Here is a 22,410-nt window from a genome sequence, read left to right on the forward strand (position 1 = left end):
AATCCATTAAACGCCCCTCTCCTTAATCCTGACTTCAATCCGACATATATATATATACGCCTAACAGGTATTTAAAAAATGTACGAATATACCCTAAATTCTACACGAATACTAAACTTTTACGCTCCTCCAACTTCAAAAGCCTCCACGCAATCGCACTGAAAAAGTATCCAACGAAATCCCGAAACCAGACTGGCCTCGACCGCTAAAAATTGTTTTTCCCTGAAAAAGCGTGTCTGTTGCGGTGAAAAGCGGGAGGGCTGTCCCTGAATCAAACGAAGCGGCCGAAAAGCTCGTCTTGCTTATCCCTAAATCCCGCGTATCACCGTAACAGATATCCGCGCCATTACAGGCTCAATCACTGGCCCGTTAATCTGGAGATCTTTGCTCGGCCGCAGCAAAGGCTTCATAACGCGAGAGCGGAGCACCGGAATCAGGCGGCGTTCGCCGCGAAATCCCGAAGACAGCCGGCGTTGAGCCTTTGTGCACACGAGAACTTACGAGCTGGCAAGTGGCGGGCTCGGCCTGCCAACAGCTGGTTAGACGTTAAACCCTGGCGTATAACCGGAATTCACGTTGGAGCGCGACAGTCGTACATGGCTTGGCGCGAAAAAGAGACCGGGACAGAGAGGTAAATGGTGAAACGAAGGCGAGTCGCGGTTCATCGAGGGGCGGCGAGAGAGAAGGGAGGGTCAAAGCGTTCGCATACCGGATGCAAATCGGTCTACGGAAGAGATATGCAACCGGACGACCGCAGTGCAGTACGGCGCAACGCGTGCATCGGAATGCAACCGGCCGTTGCAATGGCAAAGGTAATAATTGATATATAGCGATGGCATTGGCCGCTGACAGCCGCTAACCCGGCCGAATACGGATGACACCCGGTAATCCTCACTCTCATACCGGTTAGTGTCCACCTATATTCCGTGGCGTCCCATTTCCCATTCCCATGGCGTGTAAGCTCGGCCCCTCTCGTTCCCTCTACTCGTCTATCTGCCTTTCTCTAACCCTTCTATCTATCTCTCTCTCTCTCTTTCTCTCTCTCTCCCTGCCTCTCTATCTCTCTTTCTATCTCTCTCTCTTTGTACATTACGCGTGTGCGTTTTCTACCTCGCTTTAACTCTGTCGGTCTCTTGTACGCCTCCTCTGTTCCTCCAGCAGGTGTACCAACACACGAATCAGCGACGTGTGTCCGTCGCGAGGGTGGTGAAAGAAGCGAGAACGATACTGAACCGATAGAGGTAGATAGGAACAGTGGGAATGCACCGAGAGAGTGGAAGGGCAGCAAGAGGAAGGGGCTGCAACGAGGGTGAGATAGAGAGGGAGGAAGAAAGGGAGAGATGCACGTTTGCAGTACTATAGCGGAGGCTGCAGCATACAGAGAGTCCCGTGCAACGACGCCGCCACGCGGTGTGCGGTGCAACCATACTAATCCGCCGATGGATTTATGGTCTTAATCACCGGCGGATTATCTCGGACAGCCGCGCTCTGCTGCCACCGACCGAAACATACGCCTGCCTCTTTGCAGATAACTCTACCCAGCTCTCTCTATCCTCTCGCGCTTTCTCTCCTCTCTCATCCTCTCCTTCTTTCTCTGCAACCTTGCACGCCTTGCACCCTGCCTGCGCTGTGTCTTCCTTTTTCTATACTTCTTGGGACTCGTTCTGCAGACACAACGTCTGCATCTGGATCTTTTATGCGCCGGAATAGACTGCTGTAATCGAGGACTGCGAATCGACGGAGCGGCGCCGAAGCGACGGCAAGGTGAAAATCGAACCCGTCGAATGGATGGAATTTGTGGGATTTCTTATCCTTTGGTTTCTGCAAGCTGACGATGGTCAACTAATTTGCGAAACTGCGTTGTTGCGGAATACCTCGCGGCTGAAAGTTGCGGTTCTATCGAGTCGACCGTGAATCTACGAATCGACGATCCTTTGGTTGGTTCATAATGATAATCCCATAGTTAGCGAAGTAACTCGTGATTCTGAAACTTTGAATCTAGTCGCGTGTTTCAACGCTCAAAGTTATCGTACCATTAGTTTAATAATTACTTGAGTTACAATGTTATTCTCGGCTGCCGAATTTCTTATAATAAACGTAACCGATCGTTTTGGAAAGGATTTCCCTTAAATATAAACCTATATATATTTTAACGCATGCCGAGATTTCATTTAAAAATTGGATTATCTAGTTTTAAAGCTACCTGGGTATATGAGAAACATATAAATCACCGAGAAAAAATGTGAAAGCACCGGTAATAAATTTCTGTTGTTGTGATATAAATTACGTAGCGATAAAACGAATAGTATAAAACAACAAAGAGCCAGCCTAGTTCTATGAATTTTTATAATGCAAATCGTTTGCTATTATACGGGAATATAACCTTCGTATATGTAGACTGTTATACGCTTTTTACGAACGTATATTATTGTTCGTTTTACAGAAAATAATCGTTGTATTGTTTATAATCCTGAGGTAATTTGTAATACAAAAGAAAAACCATAAAGCAAGGGAGAATGTAATTTTACGAACGAGCAGTTTCATCTATTTTATAGTAAACAATCGCTATAAAAACTGCTATTACTCTCATCGTAGCACAGCTGACCAATTCTACTTAAATTCAAACGACTCGAACTTGACTAATTCGAACGAAGCATTATCACGAAATATCCTATCAAACGAATCGAATCGGCCTGTTCTTTCGAACGATTTCGCCTCAGGTCGTGAACCACCCCATTCAGATATCGGTTGAAATACCGGCAAATCCGTGGACAAAATAGATAAGCTTTCGCGCATTTATCGGCAAGCATTAAATGTTGCGTCGGGATTAATTAAGCGTAATGCCGCGGCTAGAATTGACTAAATGCGTCGGAATCGGTTCGCGTAAATTCCGCCGTTTGCAGGTTTGTGTCACGTAGAACTTTCCACCGAAGGACGACACAACAGCGCGAAAGCACGGTTGAATGGATCCGACAAGGATCGCGGTTCGTAGCGTAGACACGATTTCGCCTCGCGTTCCAGCCTGAACTGACGGGAACACGTACCGTGCTTTGCCACACGCGATTCGTGTGATAAATTGAAAATTTTGAGAGTAGTCTACCGATAAGGTTAACGCGAAGATTTTAGGGTTTTTGTACAGCGACTTGCCAAAGTATTTGAACAGTTTATCGTAGGAAATTTGTATGTATATACGGTGATTACAGAAAGTATAGGCATATATCCATATTTTGTACTATAAAGTATGTGTTTATCGGGTTCTAAATTTCATCTTCATAGTAACAAATATGTGTCGCGAGTATGAAAGTACTGCGAAACTATAGGAAATGTAATGTACTTGGAATTTGATCAATTAATATGTAAATACCAGTAATAAATATAATTTATTACAAAATAGCTAACACAAATTGCAATACAAATTAACCATTTTCTACTTGCCCTCTTAATTTCGTTACATATAATTACGTTTTTGCAAGAATGAAATATATCCTCAGTATTTTCTAAACTCTCTAAACGATATTCTGAAGAACTTTCTCAAATTATTCCTCGTTATGAATTACTTTCCCTTCGAAGAATTTGAAGTATCGAAAGACTATATTAAAAGACCGTACAAATTATTATACTTTGTTTTTCGCCTTTTCTGTATATAGTATTCACTATGATCCAATATCAGTTTTTCCGTAACGTTTTCCCGTAATTTCTTATTCGATGATCGACTTCGACCACTGTTAACCGTGTTAACTTCAAAGCCAAAGGAAAGAAAGCGGTGTCTCGATGAAAACGTTAAAATTCGCGAATGCATCGGTGGTTCCACGATAGTTGGGATCCGCAGAATTTTGGTACATGGCGTATAGCGGCGTGGCGGGAATACCGTGCCATGCTCTGTGTGGTTCTATAAATCCAGAAGGGCTTACCGGCGCAAAGCTTCCCTTGTGAGCTGCGCAACCTCACGTGACCTCATACCTGCCCACTTCCATCCCTGTTTCTCTTTCGATCCCTATGTTTCTCGTCCGGGCTCTCATCCACTGATATGACCGTTCCTAAAAGCCTCGCTGAAACGCACGAAACCGCGAGGATTGTCAAGTCGAGAAGCATGTCCCGGTCGCTTGATCCAACTCAAATTGTGGAACGAGACGTGGGTTCGTCTCGTTTGCTCGCGTTTTACTCCGAAACGACTGGCGATGAATTTTTTCTTCGTTCACGATACAGAAGGTTCACCTTGCTGGTCCTTTCGATATTATTTTTCCTTTCAGCATTTCTCGTAACTTTCGATATTTAAGTTTATGAATTTATTTGCTCAGTGCCGTGTTTTTTTTTTTCTTTTAGAGCGCGATGCGATGAGTTAGATAACGGAAGAACGTTTTATAATGTGTTACAGAGTTGTAAAAGAATTTTATGGGGCTTGCGTAGGTACGCCAAATTGGTTAAAAAGTATAAACTTTTAAAGCTTACAGACCCTGGCGATCCTTACGAAAATTACTTTCACAGAAGAATTTTTATCTCCGTGACTATTAAACGTACGAAGTTTTCTTTTTAATTACTTGCAAAATATTTTTCCAATAATTATCGATTTTAATATAGGTACGATATAATAAGCTTAGTCATTTTTGTGCTGCAAATCGCGGTATGACGGAATCTAATGTTTGATAAATATGTAGTTAATCAAAACTGTAGCTTCCAATCGTACGGAATGAATAAAATCGAGAGACATATTTGTATTAATTGAAATAAAATCACCTTCTAGAAATCTACAAATAGAAAAGTAGAATGTATATTGTGTTTTAATAAGCAGCTCGCCACGTATTCCATTCCATTAGTTTAAGATTTTCCCTCATATTCATATTTCTCGCTGACTAACGTTCGAAATTCTCGTTGTTGAACTTCACACATCAGGCGCGTAAGACAAGCAGAAAAATTGACCGCCTACTTCTCGAAAATATCAGGTTCGGTGGGCAAAGAAATGGCATTTTCCGGTCACGAGCCATGTCTGCAGACGCGAGACTGGCGAGACCTCGAGGTATCGGCCAGTAAGAGCATGAATTGTTGCCTTTGTAATCGATACTTCAACGCATCAATGCGCCCATTGTAAGTTTCTGTTGCTACTTCGATCAACTCGATTTCACGTCACCCTGATTCGTGTTCGAGCTCTGACTCGGATCTTTCAGAATGAGTTGAGCAACTCCGTTTACAACGAGGAAAAACAATGCATCGACGCGGATAGATGAATCTCCATTCTCCAAAACTTGTTTGTCCGAAATTAGACGCATGATCGATAGACGTTCGGTCAACCGGTGATAACGCGAGAAAACGCTGATAGCGATGCGTTACCTTCACGCAATAACGAAAAATTCATCAAAAATTATCGATTATCTGTACGATCATGTGTCTTCCGTAAAAAATAATTAATCACAAGATCGACAGACTCGTTGATGGAAATTTATAGAAAGTTTAATTCAAATATAAGTCTTGCAAATCTTTCAAATAATCGCGATTATTTAGCACTCGATGAAATTAGATTTTTTGCAAAGTGTCTGGATTCACCGATTAAACAGCTCTTAATACGATTATTTATTGATATTAATTATTTAAATGAATACTATCATATACTGTTCCTTGTTACTGATGATATACCGATAATATTATTTTGCTATCGATGCAAATTGTCTTATTACTGACTTATATATTGTATTTGGAATTAATTTATTTCGCGTAAGAATACTTTTATCGTGATACTAGATGACATTTTTTCACCTAGTTATCAATCTTTCGTTACGATCAAATTTCATTCTAAAGTATAGGAAAGTTGTCACTTTTTGATAAGAATAGAATTACATATTACATATAGTAAATTATGAAAGTATCGCATCTTAACTTTTAACTCTCGCAATGGTTATTTAATATAAGTATACATATAAACACTGCGTGATAGTCATTTGCTATAAAACTGCATCATATTTCGCAATGTAAGATTAATTTTTTATTTGTAGCGCTATAGGCGAGATAAACTCGCTTAGTCCCCGAGTATTCTAGCGATGTACTGTAAATCGATCGAAACACCAGTAGTACTCTAAGTACCGGTTGAACAATTAGCAAAAATAAATGTTCCTTTCTTCGCAGCCAAAATTCGGTAAATCATTATATCGTTCTTTAATTCAGAAAAATTAAAACGATTCGAGAAAATATTCATCCTTCCCTCTGGGAAAATCGTAATAAACGAAATTAAAAACATTCGATTATCGTAAAAATATTATTGAAAATAACAATTTAATCAAAGATCGATCGAGAATATTTTTCTTCCAGCAAAACGCAAAAATGGATTTCTCAGCAATATCGTAGAAAAACGTAAGCAATTCGTTGACTGCGAATTTTTATGCATTTATACAAAATTTGAGAAAGTGTACAGAAGGCATGTAATATACGGAGATCTATAAAATATTCAAAGCGGAGTAAACATTATAATTTTTCACAGATAAAACAAAATTCTGTTCAAGTTCTTTTCTTTTATTTATATCCGTGAAAATATAAATTTGCATAAAAGTAAATCGCAGACTATCAAATTAGGAATAATCGTCACTCACCCTGACTCGTGGTTCGGGAAGCTTCGTGAACAGACCTATCTCTTCCCTGGTCGACATATCCGGATACCGATTTCTCAGGAACAAGGCCTCCAGCTCGCTAAGTTGTTGGGACGTGAAATGCGTCCTCTGCCGCCTTTGACGTTTGTTCTTCTTTCCATCTTTATCGTCCGCGTTATTTACCCCAACTACACCATCCGGAGAGACCACTCCTCCACCGGCGCCCAATTCGTGTTTCACCTCTGTCGGTGTCGCAACATCTGAAATGTGTTAAAATATCACATTCTCTAGAAAACCATGCCGCTTATACTACGAGAATTCAATGTGCCTTTACGATTAATAAATCGAGTCTCAAAATCTGAATAAATCACACATTCGACGTTGCAACGAGGGAAATGATCTTTCTCGCGTGAAACAGCAAAATGTGAGTCACTCGTAGCCTAGCGGATTATCTGTTATTCGTTTCTTTGTTCCATTTTTCCCATTACGATATTTAAAAGCTTTCGTAGTTAATCGAATATATCGAAATCTTCATGGAATTAAGGGACCACCTAAATGTGAACCGACTCGCGAAAGAACATTACAGACCTTGTTAAATATTAATTTCGGCAAAATCCATCGACAAAATATTCAATAGCGTGACTCGTTAAATATTGAGATACATAGATATATTATACTACATGTGTGTAATACCATACGACGTGACGATCATGGATCGATTAGACCGTTTGATCGGTAATCTCTGCCGTGGCTAGACCGTACCCTGCCGTTCGAGAATAACACGAATGTGTTTGTCATGACCGTGACAGTGACAGGTGAGGGTATTTCACCCCTGACTCCGCAGGCAGCAAATCGCCAGCTTCCCTTACTCGTATTGACAGCCGTGTGATCGATTGCCTCTTTTTTCAAAGAGCACCGCTATCACTGCGTCTGATGATGCCGCTAACTATCTTCTAACTAAGACGACCATTTCTATTTACAGAGGTGGCAACCCAACATGAGGTCGCTCCGATACCAACCAAGTCGCGTCACGAAGAACGTTCGACTTTTTTTTATCACCGTGTTTCAATTTATTCAGTATGATCCTAATCTACCTAGGTTTGTAATGTCGTACATGAAGCTTCACTGTTCTCGTGGCACAAGATATTTTAGTCGTATGACAAAGAGTACACGTTACCAGGGGTTGAAGCAATAATATACTTTATAGGCCATTCTGTATCGTTAATTGCCTTAATACCGATCTTATCGTTGAAAAATATTTGCTTCGTGTTTTATACAAGATGAATTTAAATTCGTAGAAGAAACGAAAGATTTCAGATGTAATTCGGAGTAAGTTCGATTCCGTCAAACAAAGACTTTCAAATAAACAACGCGCTGCAACTATTTCTCAAAAAAGGAGTAGATAATTGTCAAAATATATCTAAAAACAAGACATATAATCGTATTAGTAAAAAGTACGAATATAAAACTTTGAAATATTTATGAAAGAAGAAAAGAAAACACGGAAATTACCCAAAGAGGAAGTATATAAGTCTACAAACAAAGAGTTTCTTCTTTCAATTTTATCTCGGCTCGTTTTCCATTCGCCAATATCCAAAATACAGTTACATCGTCCCTCTTACTTGACTCCCTAACGCACAAATTTTTCCTCAGTTTGGCCGCAATTTACAATGAAATTTCCCCATGATAAAAGCGGTTCGACGCATAGTGCAAATCAACGTACAACGTATTCTTTCTTCGGGTTATCATAATCCTAGTTTCCATAAAGATCGATCCCTAAAATAATTAGCTAAACTAAAAACAAATTTAAGCGATATTGAAAAAAAGAGAGAAGCTCGTCAATTTATATCCAATAAATTTCAGGCAATTAATTCGTCCAAATGAGAGTTACTCATCGAAGTATGTGGAATTCAAACATCTTTCTCGGCTGACTGGCGCGAATGAGAGGAACGTGCTGGACTCGGTCGAAGGAGCACGAGAGGCCTCGCCCTCGTCTCGGGATTACAACGAGTGAAGTGAGATCCGTCCCCGGGGTTTGTTGTTAACCAGGCCCGTAAGACTCCGGGAGATATTTCAATTTGCAGGGATTTGGGGCGGCTGCGAGAGTGCCGGCTAAGTGCCGAACAAACCTGCAAACAAACGACGCCAGCATTTTCCTCGTCTTTCTCCTGCTGCACCCGACAACGCCACTCTCTGTTATCATTTGATTTCACAGTCGTTCGTGAGACGGCAGCTCGGCATCGTTTCCCGCTGGAATCTCCATGCTATCCTACTTGATCGATGCGCGAACCTTTGCCTTTCCTCGCGCAAAGATCACACGCGACTCTATGTATTTGTATTATTTATGTATGTATTATTTGCACAGCAGTTTAATGGATTGAGAATATTGCGTTAAAATAATCTTTTCGGTTGATCGATCGAGGTTACGTAAGCGTATCGTAGAAGCGTGTTGTTTCAAGATTTTTGTTAAGAAGAACGTGTTTGATCGTGATATTAATACAAAGTTTCTTGGCTTTGGATGATTTAACACACGATTACATTTTTGTTGATAAAAGCCAGTTAGTAGTATCGTTAGGACGAAGCTATATAGTAACGTTATACAGGAAAATCTGTTATAGATGAAAGAGTGGATCGAAAGTACCGAATACATATTTTCAAGACAAATTACGTTTAAGATAAATTCGATAGCTCCTTATTCTAGATCTTTTGTCCTTGCTTTCACCAGTTCACGTGGTAACGATACTTGCCCAAAGTTATTTCGAAATCTTAAAACGGTACATCCGTAATATTCTCTACGATAAACATTTTCATTCGTTGAATTATTCTACAGACCTGTGAAACTGTTAAATCATGTCCCTTCGACAACTTGCACGTACGTACACCGACTAATTCTACGCATACTAATTCCACGAACTACGAATTCCCCTTACTCGTCGAAAATAACCATAAACGAGGAAAGATCATGCAGAAGCGAGCTAAACTATCTATCTCCTCTATACCACTCTTGGTCACGAGCTATTCTCGTTAACTACTCCGCATCTATTGTCTAAATACACAGTCTACAACGAAATCCAACAATTTTTTATCGAATTTCTATCGTTACGCAATTTCCACTTAACCGGAGGCAAATCACCTCGAAGACAAACGAATCTAAGCGGAACCACTCTATCACGAAGAAGCGCAACGTTGACGAAGGTTAACGTTAAAAAAAACAAATCGGAAAAAGAAAAAGAGAAACGTCAAACGAATTGATTTAGTGAAACGAATAAACAGGGAGGAAGGGGTTGCGATAGAGAAGTTGCTCGTAAAGTGGCGAGGCGTACCTTTTCGAATATCCGGCCTGTGTGTCGTGTTCGTGCGGGACCTAGGCTGTGCGGTAGAAAATCCACCGGAGGGTGTCGTGGGTGTCGCACCCGGTGTACTGGGGTTGCTGCCACCGGGAGTGTGAGCTCCGTGACCCGTCAAATCGAGCCTCGCCAAACCCCCGGTCACCTCGTCCCGGAAGTCGCCCTGTGCCCATACTGCAAAACGCATCACACCCTCTTGCAACATCGTCTAAGCTCTCCGCAAGCTTCGCTATTTACTAACTTATTTCGTTACTAATCCGGAATCCCGCGGGGTCAGTTTCGGCCCTTCTAATACGACAAAGGTGTTTCCTCGACCGGCAAAGTGGAAAAGAAGGGTTACAAGGCAAAGGTTTGTTGAATATTTGAGAAAATGTAAACGATCCTGCCCATTTGTCTATTTTTCTTATCCAAGCAGCTTATCTTATCTTCGCGATTTTCCCCTTTTAGCTTCTTAATAAATCTTTTATACCTAGATACGTATTAATGCGAGGTAGTTTTATTTGATTTCATTTTCCAGAGATCTAACCGCAAGATTTGATCGAACATCCTGATTGCCAACAGACGTAGAATTTTAAAGGAAAATTCTATCTTTTGCAATTCCGTCTTTCCTCCTACACTTTCTCCTATTCCTTCTCGTTTTATCCAAACAAATTTTCTGTTTTTCGATACTTATATATCTTTCTCTTCCATATTTTTGTCCTGCTTAGTAAATGTTGGGCCAATACGAGCCAGTCTTATCCGATTTCATTTTTGTAACTCTCGTGATTTATTTACGTGCTGGTGTTATAATCGCCAAATTCTTGAATACTCTTTTCCATTCTACGGTGTATAACATTTATCGACTGCTTCGCTCGTCGATGTTCGACAATTTCAGTAAAAAGACGAGAATCGTTCAATTGGTATCGGTCGTTCGTTTAGTGTCGCGAGAAAGAATGCAACGAACGTTACAAGTAAACTACATAAACTGTAACTTTCGAAGGCACAAAACTATCGAACCAGCACAGAAACACCTACCAGTCTTTGCAACTGATCAACGACAACAAACGGTGTCGTAGCTCGTGTAAAAATATTCGATTCACGCTGACAAAACATCGTTTCGAATGGCAGACTCGTGTTTTCGTTTCCAACAAGCGTACGTGAAAAATCGCGCGTATAAAAACGCACTTCACAGCCCGAGAACCCCGACGAAGCACTATTTTGTCTCGTAATTAACAGCAGCATACTTTTCCCTCGCGTTATTTATTCACATTGGGTGCTCCACTGCCACAGGAAAATAAAAAAGAGAAAGAGAAAAGAAAAGGATAGAGAAGAAAAGAAAAGAAAAAGTTCGTTCGGCTCGAACGAGTGGCAGTCGAGAATAGGGCTGGCGAGAGTGAGCTGTCGGTGGTAGCCAGCCAACGGAGAAGTTAATCGGCCAGGCCGTTTAGTTTCGCTCCGTTTAGTTATATTTGGTTTCCACGGGGGCGGCAAAGGAGGAGAGAGGCGGTTCACAATTAGTCGGCGCGTAACTCGGGCTCTGATTTAGTGTCACAAGCCAGCCACGGACCACGAAAACGCGCGTGTCACTCTTCCAGGATATCGCCAACCGTGTTACGAGCTACTGCGCGTGTTGGCTGTCTTCGAGACGCAGTCCCAGTGAGAGACGCATGTACCGTATAGACCAACAAGGATATTATTCACCAACGTTTGAAACGTAAAAACAAGGGCAGACTGCTTGCATCCGCGAGATGCGACGTTAAATACTCGAAACAATTTGGCAATTTGGACAGTTTGTCTCTCGAAATGCTTCAAGTATAGTTCAAACGCATCCGCAGGGAAGAAACGTCTGTCAATGTTGAAATCGTCGAACTTTTGCCGAGGTTTTGCCATTTCTGTTGTTACCGGATTTGATTTATACGGACGTTTGCAATTTTGATTAATACGTTTGATCGAAGAAGATTCATCGTTTGCGTGTGTTAATATCTCGTACGTGTTACCCCTTTTATAGTAGTTACATTTTCTACATTTTCTGGGAAGACTGATTTTATATTTGTTTTTATATTTTATATCTTTAACAGAGCTTCCCGGAGAAATAAATTTATAACTCTAATTTATTATTTCGTTAACTTGATATTTCGTATAATCTCCTTAAGGGTTGCCGTTTACTCGGTTCAGAAATTCGATTACAAATTCACTATCGTACAAGGTATTTTTTATTTCTGGCTACGTATCTACACGGGTTATTGCGTAACTAGTTTGTAAAATTTCCCGAGTTTCAATTTGCAATTTGTATCTAAATCGATATTATACGTATATTCTAAAAATATAAATATTACGTATCGAGTAGCATTCGAGATATAGATAGAGAATGCGTTAAAACTTAACAAAGGAGCGAGTAAATGTATCCAATTATCTGAATACGATTTAATTAATTAGATCAATGAGCGCATTTAATCGTATTTAATTAAATAGAGTTGCATTTTATAGTAAACACTGCACAGCTGGTTTGGTCGATTAAAAAGGATAATCGTTAATTTTTCAGAATGAGCATAATTGAGAAGTTACGAGTATAGCCATGTCTGGTTCACAAATGCCGCGTTGTTAATATAATCCGAGAAAAGTTGTTTCGTTTAGAAAGAAGCGAGAATATACTTTATAAAGTGGATTCCGATTATTCAAATGCAACTAAATTTTGTTAGAAGCATAAACACGAAGGAAGATTAAATGTATATGTCAATTAATACTTGGCAATTATTCTAAAGTTTAGAATTTACTCATAACGTTAGTAGTTATAATAATTGTTGGAGCAACTATTATAACTCGCAAGACAAGCTTTAGTTGTTTAAATATAAATACGTCTTATTATGAACCTAGATACAGAAAATGATTAAATACTTTTATAAATCGTTATAACGCTCCACGTTGTAAATTTCAACAACACGCGAATTCAACGCCTGGCTGACGTAAGCACATTTAAAAAGAAAATGAAAATGGAACGAGAGATAGATGGAGGAAAATCAGAAAGGAATTTAGGGAAGAAGATCTATCAATTTTACTCGTCCTTGAATTATTAAATCCGAGCCCTATGATAAATATATTATAATATAAATATTCAACGAAATTCATCTTCAAGGAGTAAATAAGACTTTATCTTCTACCACTTACTATAGATATGTCGGATTTCGTTAGAAATTTTGGGCGTGAAATAATTAATAAGTATAACAAAAGCTATCGACAATGTTCCTGGGCTCAATAACGAATCCACGGTCAACGGGTAAACTCTTTGTACAATGGAATACATTTTGTAGCACGCAGACACGTTAACTCAGACGCTGGGTTTCTTTAAGACAAACTCGCGAGACGATGACAGTAAACTCTCCAAGGAGATTGCAAAATAAAAGACAGATACAGTTACATATATCAAATACATATGGATCGGGAATATCAACAAATTCCCAAGCGCCGTAACTAGGCAGTTCCACATAAACCAGCATTGCTCCTGATCAAGACTCGATTGTTTATACAGCGTATCCCTTAACACTGGAACCTCCTCTGTAAAACATTTCGTTCATCCCGTGACCGTGGCTACGTTCGGCGACCAGTTATGTCACCCCGAGCCCAAGTATTGGGAAATCTTCCAAAAGAAAGGCCCGATGTCCCTACATCTCCGACAGATATATACATTATTTCTAACATTTACAAACCATTGCCATCTTGCCTATCTCCGATTATTCGGTGTTCCTCGAAAACGCTGTTTCTCGCAGAAAATACGCAGTTAACGTCGTACGTATAAAACAATAATTTTACAACATTGTTTATCGCGATTCGCGATCGACGAGGTCGATTCATATTTTTCACGATCCTCGTTGCACAACGCTCTTTGTCTCTTCATTAAACTCACTCACTTTCTTTCAACATTATATACACGACGCAATGTTAACAATATCGAGTTGTTGAATCGATGTAGCGGTCGATAATATTGTTATCGTTTTGAAGCGTTTCCTATATATTAGGAACGTTTCCTGCGTCATTTTTCTTGCGAATGAATAATTCCGTCAAATTCACCGATAAAGTTGCCTCTTAAATAAACCGCACGAAATAGTTTCTTTTAATCTACGAGTCTGCAAATAGATCGGTTGCCTATTTGACGGGCTAACGTGGAAAACACGTGTAAAGCGGTACGAATGGCCATACGAGGATAAGCCTCATTCTGCCGATGGGATGGTTAGGTGGTTTGTTTGTCAAGGCCAGTCCCCTAGGAAAAGCGGCCGTGCCGCAGTGATGTCGCCGTTATCGGTGATGTCTCCTCGGCAAACAGCATCTGAGAGCTCGAAACATGGATTCCGTGCTACTTATCACGATCCACGTAACAGAAGAATGCAAACGATGTAACACGTTGTAAATAAACGGCTAACAGGCGAAGGGACACGATGATGACTCGTAGTGAGTTCGAAAACAACTAGCAGCTGATTTCGATACGTCGTCGTATTTTTGTGAAAAGATAACGCCCTATAGAACTGTTAGAAGTTCCGTACGACGAGTAGTCGAAAATCACGGAGACGTAAGTTAAGACTTTAGCAATTAGAAAATGTATTTAACATATAGCGAAAGGAGATAATATAAATAACGAATTGGAACAAATTTTCTAGATTCGAAAAGAGCAGCTTGAAAGAATGGCGAGCGACAATTTATAAATAAATAAAATATAGAGTAAATAAATTTAGAACAATGGTAGGATAAACAAATAAATCTTTCGAGAGATAAATAAAGGTTTGAGAAAAAAATTGACGACGATTTATAAAGAGACGAGGGAAAAAATTAACGTATCGTAGATAAATAACGCGAATTAATTTTTTCTTCTGGAGTATTTATTTAAAAAAATCAAAGATCACGAAGTTCGAAAAATTCGATGCTGTTAAAGATTCTCGACGATATTATTGGACGCGTTAAATCCTAAAATACACTAAAAATATTGAAATGAAAAAAGAAGACGCGATATTTATTTTTTTTTGTTCTTTCTTAAATTCTTTAAATTCGGGATTTCGGTTCTTAAAATAATAAACACGCGACACACGGCGTTTTCTGTCACAATTACCTCGTGTAGATTCTATTCTTCGCGCTTGTTGTGCGACCGTAAACATCCGAATAATCCTGTGCATATCGTATAACAGCGAGAAATTTCGAAATTGACGAAGAACACATAACGTTACGTCGGTTCACCCACTAAAAATGTATTTTTCGTTGCTGTTTTGATAAAACCAGTGTACACCACTGAAACTTCCTCGTTCCGAAGTTTGTATATTATTTCAAGATTAGAGTTAATCTTATAATCTACATCCTGATCCGACACACGCTATTCAAACGGCCTACTCAACCCGGTGAAATTTATAGGGCCTCCATTTTTCACGTTTCAATACCTTGCCGCTCGATGGTGTAGCACGATCTATTTTGCGCATAAGGTTCTCCTTTTCCGAGAAACGATATCGTATAAAAGAAATTGTTGCAATGAGAATCGTAAAATGTACCAACAATATGTACAGATCGAAGAACGGCGCGTATGCACGTTGAAAGGCACGTACAAATATTTGTAAATGGTATATTTAGTTTGAAAACGTTGTTTTTGGCAATTTTGAAGAATTTGAGAAAGTCGTGACAATATGAAATTTGTTACATATCTCTTTCAAGAATTTTCTCTTCGTCCATTTATGAGGTATTACACGCGAAGGAATTATTCGCCGTATTCTTCAAGATTGAAGAAGATATGACAACGCAAGGATGATAAAGTATTAGATTACGTAACATGTATAAACACAACACATTTGTGGTATCAAAAATGAATTTTGTCTTTAACGAATCGTCAGCTTCTTCTTCGGCAATAGGACAATTTTACGGTTACAGCAAACATTCTCTTTGTCTTATTCGTTTCTATTCGATTTCAATTTTTCTTTGAATCATTTGTCACGAATAATTCTTTCTTTCGTACGGACCACTAATTACACCACATTCCGCTATTAACGTAAGATAATAGAATTAAGATAGGCAAATACTTCAAACGCGTATTAAACCGAAGTATCAAAGGGTATTATAGGATTGGCAAATGCGTGTACTGTGTTGCGAAAATTGGAAAATAAAGTGAAATTATAAACGAATTTTTTCGATGCGATCTCGGTGTAGGATTGAATCTTCATTACGAACAAAGGTTGAGAATGTTCGATTTGGTCACGTATGACGTTCGAAGACAAAGAGCTATTATGACTCCTTCCTATATATTTTGCTCGATATATTCTCCAATATAGTTCCCACGAGATCTCCTGCAGAGTTCTTGGAGGCTTAACATGTCGTATCGTTTGACGGTTCTACTGTTCGTTGCTATGGATTCGTGGCAGAGTTACACGAGACGTGAAAACGGAAGATCCTCGAAGGGCGAAATGTGGCCAAAAACTATCCTACCCTTTCCTGTCAAACATTCGACATCTATATTGGTCAGTGGCTCGTAGATATTTCGTTCTGTCCGTTTACCAAGAAGATCATATATTGATCCTGGATTCTCGTGAATTTCAAGAAGAATATAGAAGTGAAAAATATTAAATGCGAGTGTTTCGGTATTAATCTGAAAGTATAGTTTAGCAAAGTATTGTGACATATATTAGATTACAAGCATATTTAACAGGACAAGGAAATTGGTATTCTCACGAAACATTTATATTGAAATTACAAATGTCTTGTATCTAATCTTGAGAAATATTGTTCAAGTATCGTTGGGATATTATTCGTTATCGTAGTGCACGATTATAATATTTGCGTACTTTACGATTAATAATATAATCGTTCTGAACAACAAAATAGATATTCTTGTCGACTTTCTTCTTCTTATAAAATATAAATATCTCTGAATGGAAGGAAACTAATGATTATTAGTAAATCATGATTAGGATATTTCTGTGTTTTATAATCGGTTTCATTCGATACTTGCTAAACAATATATAGATTTCTGTTTTTTTTTTTCGTATTAATAAATTCAAAAAGTTTCGTTTCTTTAAATATTACTATGCACTATACCTCTAAAATTTGGAAACATTTATTTCTATCTTCAATTTTTCGTTCGGTGAACCTTATCCATAAAACTTTATGGAGTACGAAAACTTCTTTTCTTCTTTCGAACGTGCTACTATAAAATATTCAAATTTATGACACTATAATGTAGTTACCAAAGAAATATTCACTCGAAACAAAGGAATTTATATTCAGTGGCTTATCAGTTTGCGATACCACCCTTTTTCGTCTTTTCAGTAAATTTTAATACCTCGTAAACAACAAATACACACAATTTTCACCGGATGATTTTCCTTATTCTCTCAATTTCTGATACGTGGTAATTCTTACAATTTCCGTAATTTTCACACAATAATTCACGTACTCGTCGATCGTTCTATATTCCAACATTTCAAAAATTTCTGAACTTGGGATTCGATCGGACGTCGAGACAATTTTACGCCACAATATCCCACAAACACGGAACGAAGAAATGGGATCTCCACAATCCAGCGAAAAGTGACGATTGTTTCAATTTTCATACCGTAATTTACACACTTGCCGATTCTACCACATTCCGATATCGCAAAAATTTCCAAACTCCAACTCGACCCAATCCTGGACAAATTTTCCACAAACAACGAAAGAGAAAAATTCCCACAACGAAGTAAAATCTATGAGCGACAAGCTTTCATACGATAATTCAGACACTTGCTCTGAAATTCTAAAAATTTCCAAACTTAAATTCAACCAAAGAGAAACGTTTATTCGACAGTTCGCTTGATTTCCGAACAATGATCAACACATTCGTCGCTCCTTTATATTCCAATGCTACAACAATTTCTGAACCTAAATCCAAGCCAATCTCCGATCGATTCTCTGCCCGAATTTTTCCACGTATAAGGAACAAGCGATAATTCTCTTAATTTTCACACGATAATTCACGCAGCCTGTTCCTGGAGCCTTTGACCTTACCCAAATTTTCGGTAATTTTCTTTCTAAGAAAGAAGGCTTCGTAATGCGGTGTCCCGTTGCGTGTCCTGGTTCGCACGTGTTTTCACACGGAGAAAAAATCGCGCGTCGAGGGGAGGAGGGTGAGATATCGTGGTGGACGAGCAAGAAATAAAGAAATGCAAGAGAGGCAAACGAGGAGAGGTAACTAGGGGTCCGCGTGGACGAGTTGTAACTCACAAATTTATTACTTTCCCCGTGACTTCGAGTTATTTTATGCCAAAGACAAACCGGCTGGCGCGGCGCGACGAACGCCAAGTGCCGAGGAACGACGAAAACGAATATCTCAGCTGCTTCGTCGCGTTTTTACGCCCGCGGGATATATTAGTGGATCGCTAATCCGCGCGGATTTTACGGGACGACTGTGCATGCGACCGTCGACGTCGGCGTCGACGAAGAAGACAGCGTCCCCGTGATACCGCCACGTTCTCGACTCGAATAAACTCCATTGATTTCGTTTCATATCGAAAGAATTTGCTCAAAGTTCTGATTGCTGACTTTATTAAATTAATAGTTTTATATATTATATCTTAACGGCGATGTTTACACGATGATAAGTGTAAGTCGATAAGTTAATAAAGTATCGAAATTATAATATTTTTACGTGGGTTATTGTTCAACCCTGCTGTATTTCTTTTAACGTTAAAAAGTTTGTTATATCGATGGGTACGCGTAATTTCCTATTCCATTTTTAGGTTCGTGTTCGTGAATTGTTTGTACACTTGGTTAATTAATCAAACAATTCTATGAAAAGTTTAATATCATCAAGACCATAGCTTACATATACATATATATATATGCGTTCGTTCTTTTATTCGAAATGAAATATTACCTTTTATTCGCTGATAATGCGATCAATGTTTCCTTTTATCGGATAGATTTACTTATAGAATTAACCGCCTAAAATGTGCCAGAAATAATTTTCATTTTTTTTTCAATTTCATAACACACACAGCACCGGCGACGAGCGTAGTCCATGGAAGTTATAAAACCCGGGGGATTATAATCTCCGGCGGTGCATCGTAATCTCCGATATAAAATTATCGATGGAGAGTTATTTCAGCGCTGCTTTCATTACCCGGAAATTTTACTCGCGCGGCAATAAAGCTTGTACCAATATCCGTGGCATCGATCAAGAGATATTTGGCGAGGACTGACATTTGCCGCTTGTTGATTTACTATTACAGTAATATTTTCTTTCCTAACACATTCATCTAATGGTTTTAATAGCCAACCAGTTAAAAGGTATTCACAAGGCTTTTTCCTGGATAAAGGGAAACTAAACGATCATTTTTATATTTTGTTTTCGGCATTTTTTGAACTTTTAAATCACCTGACGAACTTTAATTTTTTTGTTTTTTTTACTTCGCTGGTATAATTATTCGTGGAAGATAGAAATTGGAAAGAAATTTATTCATAGGTTACTATTTAAAAATTATTTATTTAGATAAACTTTATATCACTTGTCATTCTAAAATCTATTTGTTGCCGATTAGATCGCTATTGTATCTACTCGTACATCGTTTCGTTATCTTAAATGTGCGATTAAACCTATTCAATATACCTCTCTACTTTTGATAAAAACAGGAGTAATCTTCATTGAATTGAATATCTTTCGCAAAACGACCAACGATCTTTTGTCGATGCTAACGGTAATAATTATATAATAGACATTTTTTAGCTACTTTTTGATCATTTTCTGCTTACGGAATAAATTTCACAATAAATTATCAATCTTTCTCTGTACGAGATAACAAACTATTTTCAAATAAACTTTCCACTAAATAATTCCACAATTACGATTAATGACAAACAAGAAAATTAGTACGGCGTTACGAAAGTATTTTTATGATTCGCCAAACTTTATGGATTATCATCAGCCAATGAGAAGGTGACGCGAGAACATAAATAAAATGGCATGTGCTGTAAAAATTGTAGGTGTTTAGTGGACCGTGTCGTGGTGTAACTCAGCGACAAAGAGGGTTATAAGGGTCGCTAAAATATCCGTATCGTGCAGCTGTGTGATCCTTCGAAAGTCACACGAAATTAGTCATTCGCACGAAATTCTTGTACTGATCTTTCAATATCGTTCTTACGAATATAACGTGGAATCAAGAACACGGTCGTTTCTATTTCTCAAAATTGATAATTCTTATTAATAAAAATTCGTTGATAATTCTACACCAGATTGTCCTTTAATCCCCCACTTTCAATCTGTATAGAATCCAAATGTTATTTCTATGACACCATCGAGCTTTTATATCGCGATAAACAAACTTTCCCATCGTTGTTTTTCGGTATCTACCTCGCAAAAGTAGCCGGCGACATTCACACGTTTGCCCGAGAAGTTGACCGCACGTATTTCCTGTCCCTGCTCGGGAACACGGCCGAGAAAAACCAAAGTGTGTCACGTAGCGAGATGTGTGGCGGCGATTTTAGAGTGACGTACGAGCACGGTCGCATGGCCGATAATTACCGAGACAGCTATCCCTCGGACGTGGAAAAACGTCGGGAGGTTGAAGTACGACAGCGTGGCGGGAACACCTGTGAGCCACAGGCTCCTCACCATCTCCGGCAGAAAGTCGCAGTCTGCCGTTACGGTCTTCGCTCCTAATCTCGTAATCCTTGGCTTCCTTAGGAAGTCGTTTATTAGTCAAGCCGACCGGTACGCTCGTCATTGGGACAACGACCGGGACGGAGTATCTCGTACGAGCCTTAAAGTCCTGCTCCACGTTTATAAATATTCGAAAACGCACATCGATCGATGATATTTTTGGCCCGTGAGTTGTTAAGGAGCTTCGGCTTTTTTTTCTCTTTCTTTCCTTTTCCTTTTCGGAGATTTCGAAGGGACGTACGTGTAAAATTTGTCGGCATATGTGTGAAAAATGACTTGGGATAACGATGGTGCTCTAGGTATAATAAGTCGTCTTTAGGGTGGAGTTGTTTATTTTAAAGCAACTGTTAGAGAAAGTCGTTGCGACGATGGATCGTACGTTCTTCTTTGTTGTAGATATCGTCTCGAATCTGTGGTTGCGGTTTTGTTTGATTTTATATGGGTAATATTTTGCTCGATATATCGTGGTAGATTTCGTCTTTCAATGTTTTAAAATGGAATTTACAACGCTGTTTCTGAGATTAACGGTCAATTGTTGCTCGATTATTCAATCCATTAAGTGCTATTTGCTATTTCTTTTACGCTCATTCAGTTACATACGACAAACGAGGTTCGTATAAACAGAATTCTATTGTCCTTAGAATTAAACCGAAACTAATCTTGAATGAAATTATGGAATACGCAACTCTAAAGAAATAAACTTTGATTAACGTTGATGGACCGTATTCCGTGAAAAGAACACTCGTTTCAAACATTGTACCTTCGTATTAACTTTATTAATTTTCTAAAAGCGATCTATCAAAAAGACGACCGGTTGAGAGTGAAAAGTACGTATTTTTCAAATGATGTTTTTTCGTTATTCTTTGTTTAATTTTCCACAGAGCGTGTTGATCCAATGTTGCGAGATATAGACGTTGAGCAGATATTCTAAACTATTAAAGAATCGATGTTGCAAAGACAACGTCTTTGAAGAGAGTTAGTATCCCCTTATGCATCCTCTCAAGCGAGGATGAAGCACGATTGTTTGCAAAATGATTTGCAAGTCCTTCGAAGAAACTCGCATCTTTCCGAGAACAAAGCGATGACGGGAATGCGCGAGTGTCAAGGAAAATGTCGCGTTTGTTTGTTCGGACGTGGACGCATCGAGGACGAGCGATTCCGTGGATAGGGTTCGGTAGCTCTTGTCAAGCAATTTGTTTAGTTTCAACTTGACACAAGGGCGAGAGCACATGGAACCGATAAGTAATCTGAGAGGCAGTGTGTCTTTCGAGTTTAACACGCGTGTCACAAGCGTTTCGGAAAAGTTCATGGATAGAATGTCTTCGGGAGACCTTTCAGACGGCCTGGCGCTACCGAGGGAAACCCCCTACAGCTCCTATGAAAATTAATTGGAATCTAATCCGCTCGTTTCCTCTCTTCTTAGCTCATTTTTCTATGCAAGAAATTATCTAGGATAAAGAATAAATTGGAATATAAGCGAAGGACATTTCTTCTTACGGAATATAGTCTCGAGAGGTATTAAATTAAAATTAAATTATATAAAAGAATGTATTAAATATATACGTAATAAAGAAGGGATGTATTCAAATTTATATTTTAATTTCTAGCGAAAATAACAATTTTATTCGAGGGGATGTCTATATCATTGTCACAAAGCAAATTAATATTCTCATAAAATGATACATAGCTATAATGACGAAGACAGTGATTTTTAAGACAATTTAACGAATCAATTAAAATCAATTTCTAGCGAAACTAACAATTTTATTCGAGGGCATGTCTATATCGTTGTCATAAAGCAAATTAATATTCTCATAAAATGATACATAGTTATAATGACGAAGATAGCGATTTT

The 22,410-nt window shown here is 38.8% G+C and overlaps 1 protein-coding gene across 5 annotated transcripts in view; it reads right to left on the minus strand.

The window, feature by feature from the left end:
* The window catches only part of LOC126914210 (pituitary homeobox x), a 46,452-nt gene that overhangs the window by 15,342 nt on the left and 8,700 nt on the right, over nt 1-22,410 (minus strand). For 2 of the 5 annotated variants that reach the window (XM_050717846.1, XM_050717845.1), the window contains exon 2: nt 6,576-6,814. In XM_050717846.1, the coding sequence (XP_050573803.1) occupies nt 6,576-6,814 (239 nt within the window). Of the gene's footprint in view, nt 1-6,575; nt 6,833-9,895; nt 10,094-22,410 lie in introns of all 5 variants that reach the window. The other 3 variants (XM_050717843.1, XM_050717841.1, XM_050717844.1) reach the window with 3 other exon arrangements.

Source organism: Bombus affinis, chromosome 3 (assembly GCF_024516045.1).
Source record: "Bombus affinis isolate iyBomAffi1 chromosome 3, iyBomAffi1.2, whole genome shotgun sequence".
Taxonomy (NCBI): domain Eukaryota; kingdom Metazoa; phylum Arthropoda; class Insecta; order Hymenoptera; family Apidae; genus Bombus; species Bombus affinis.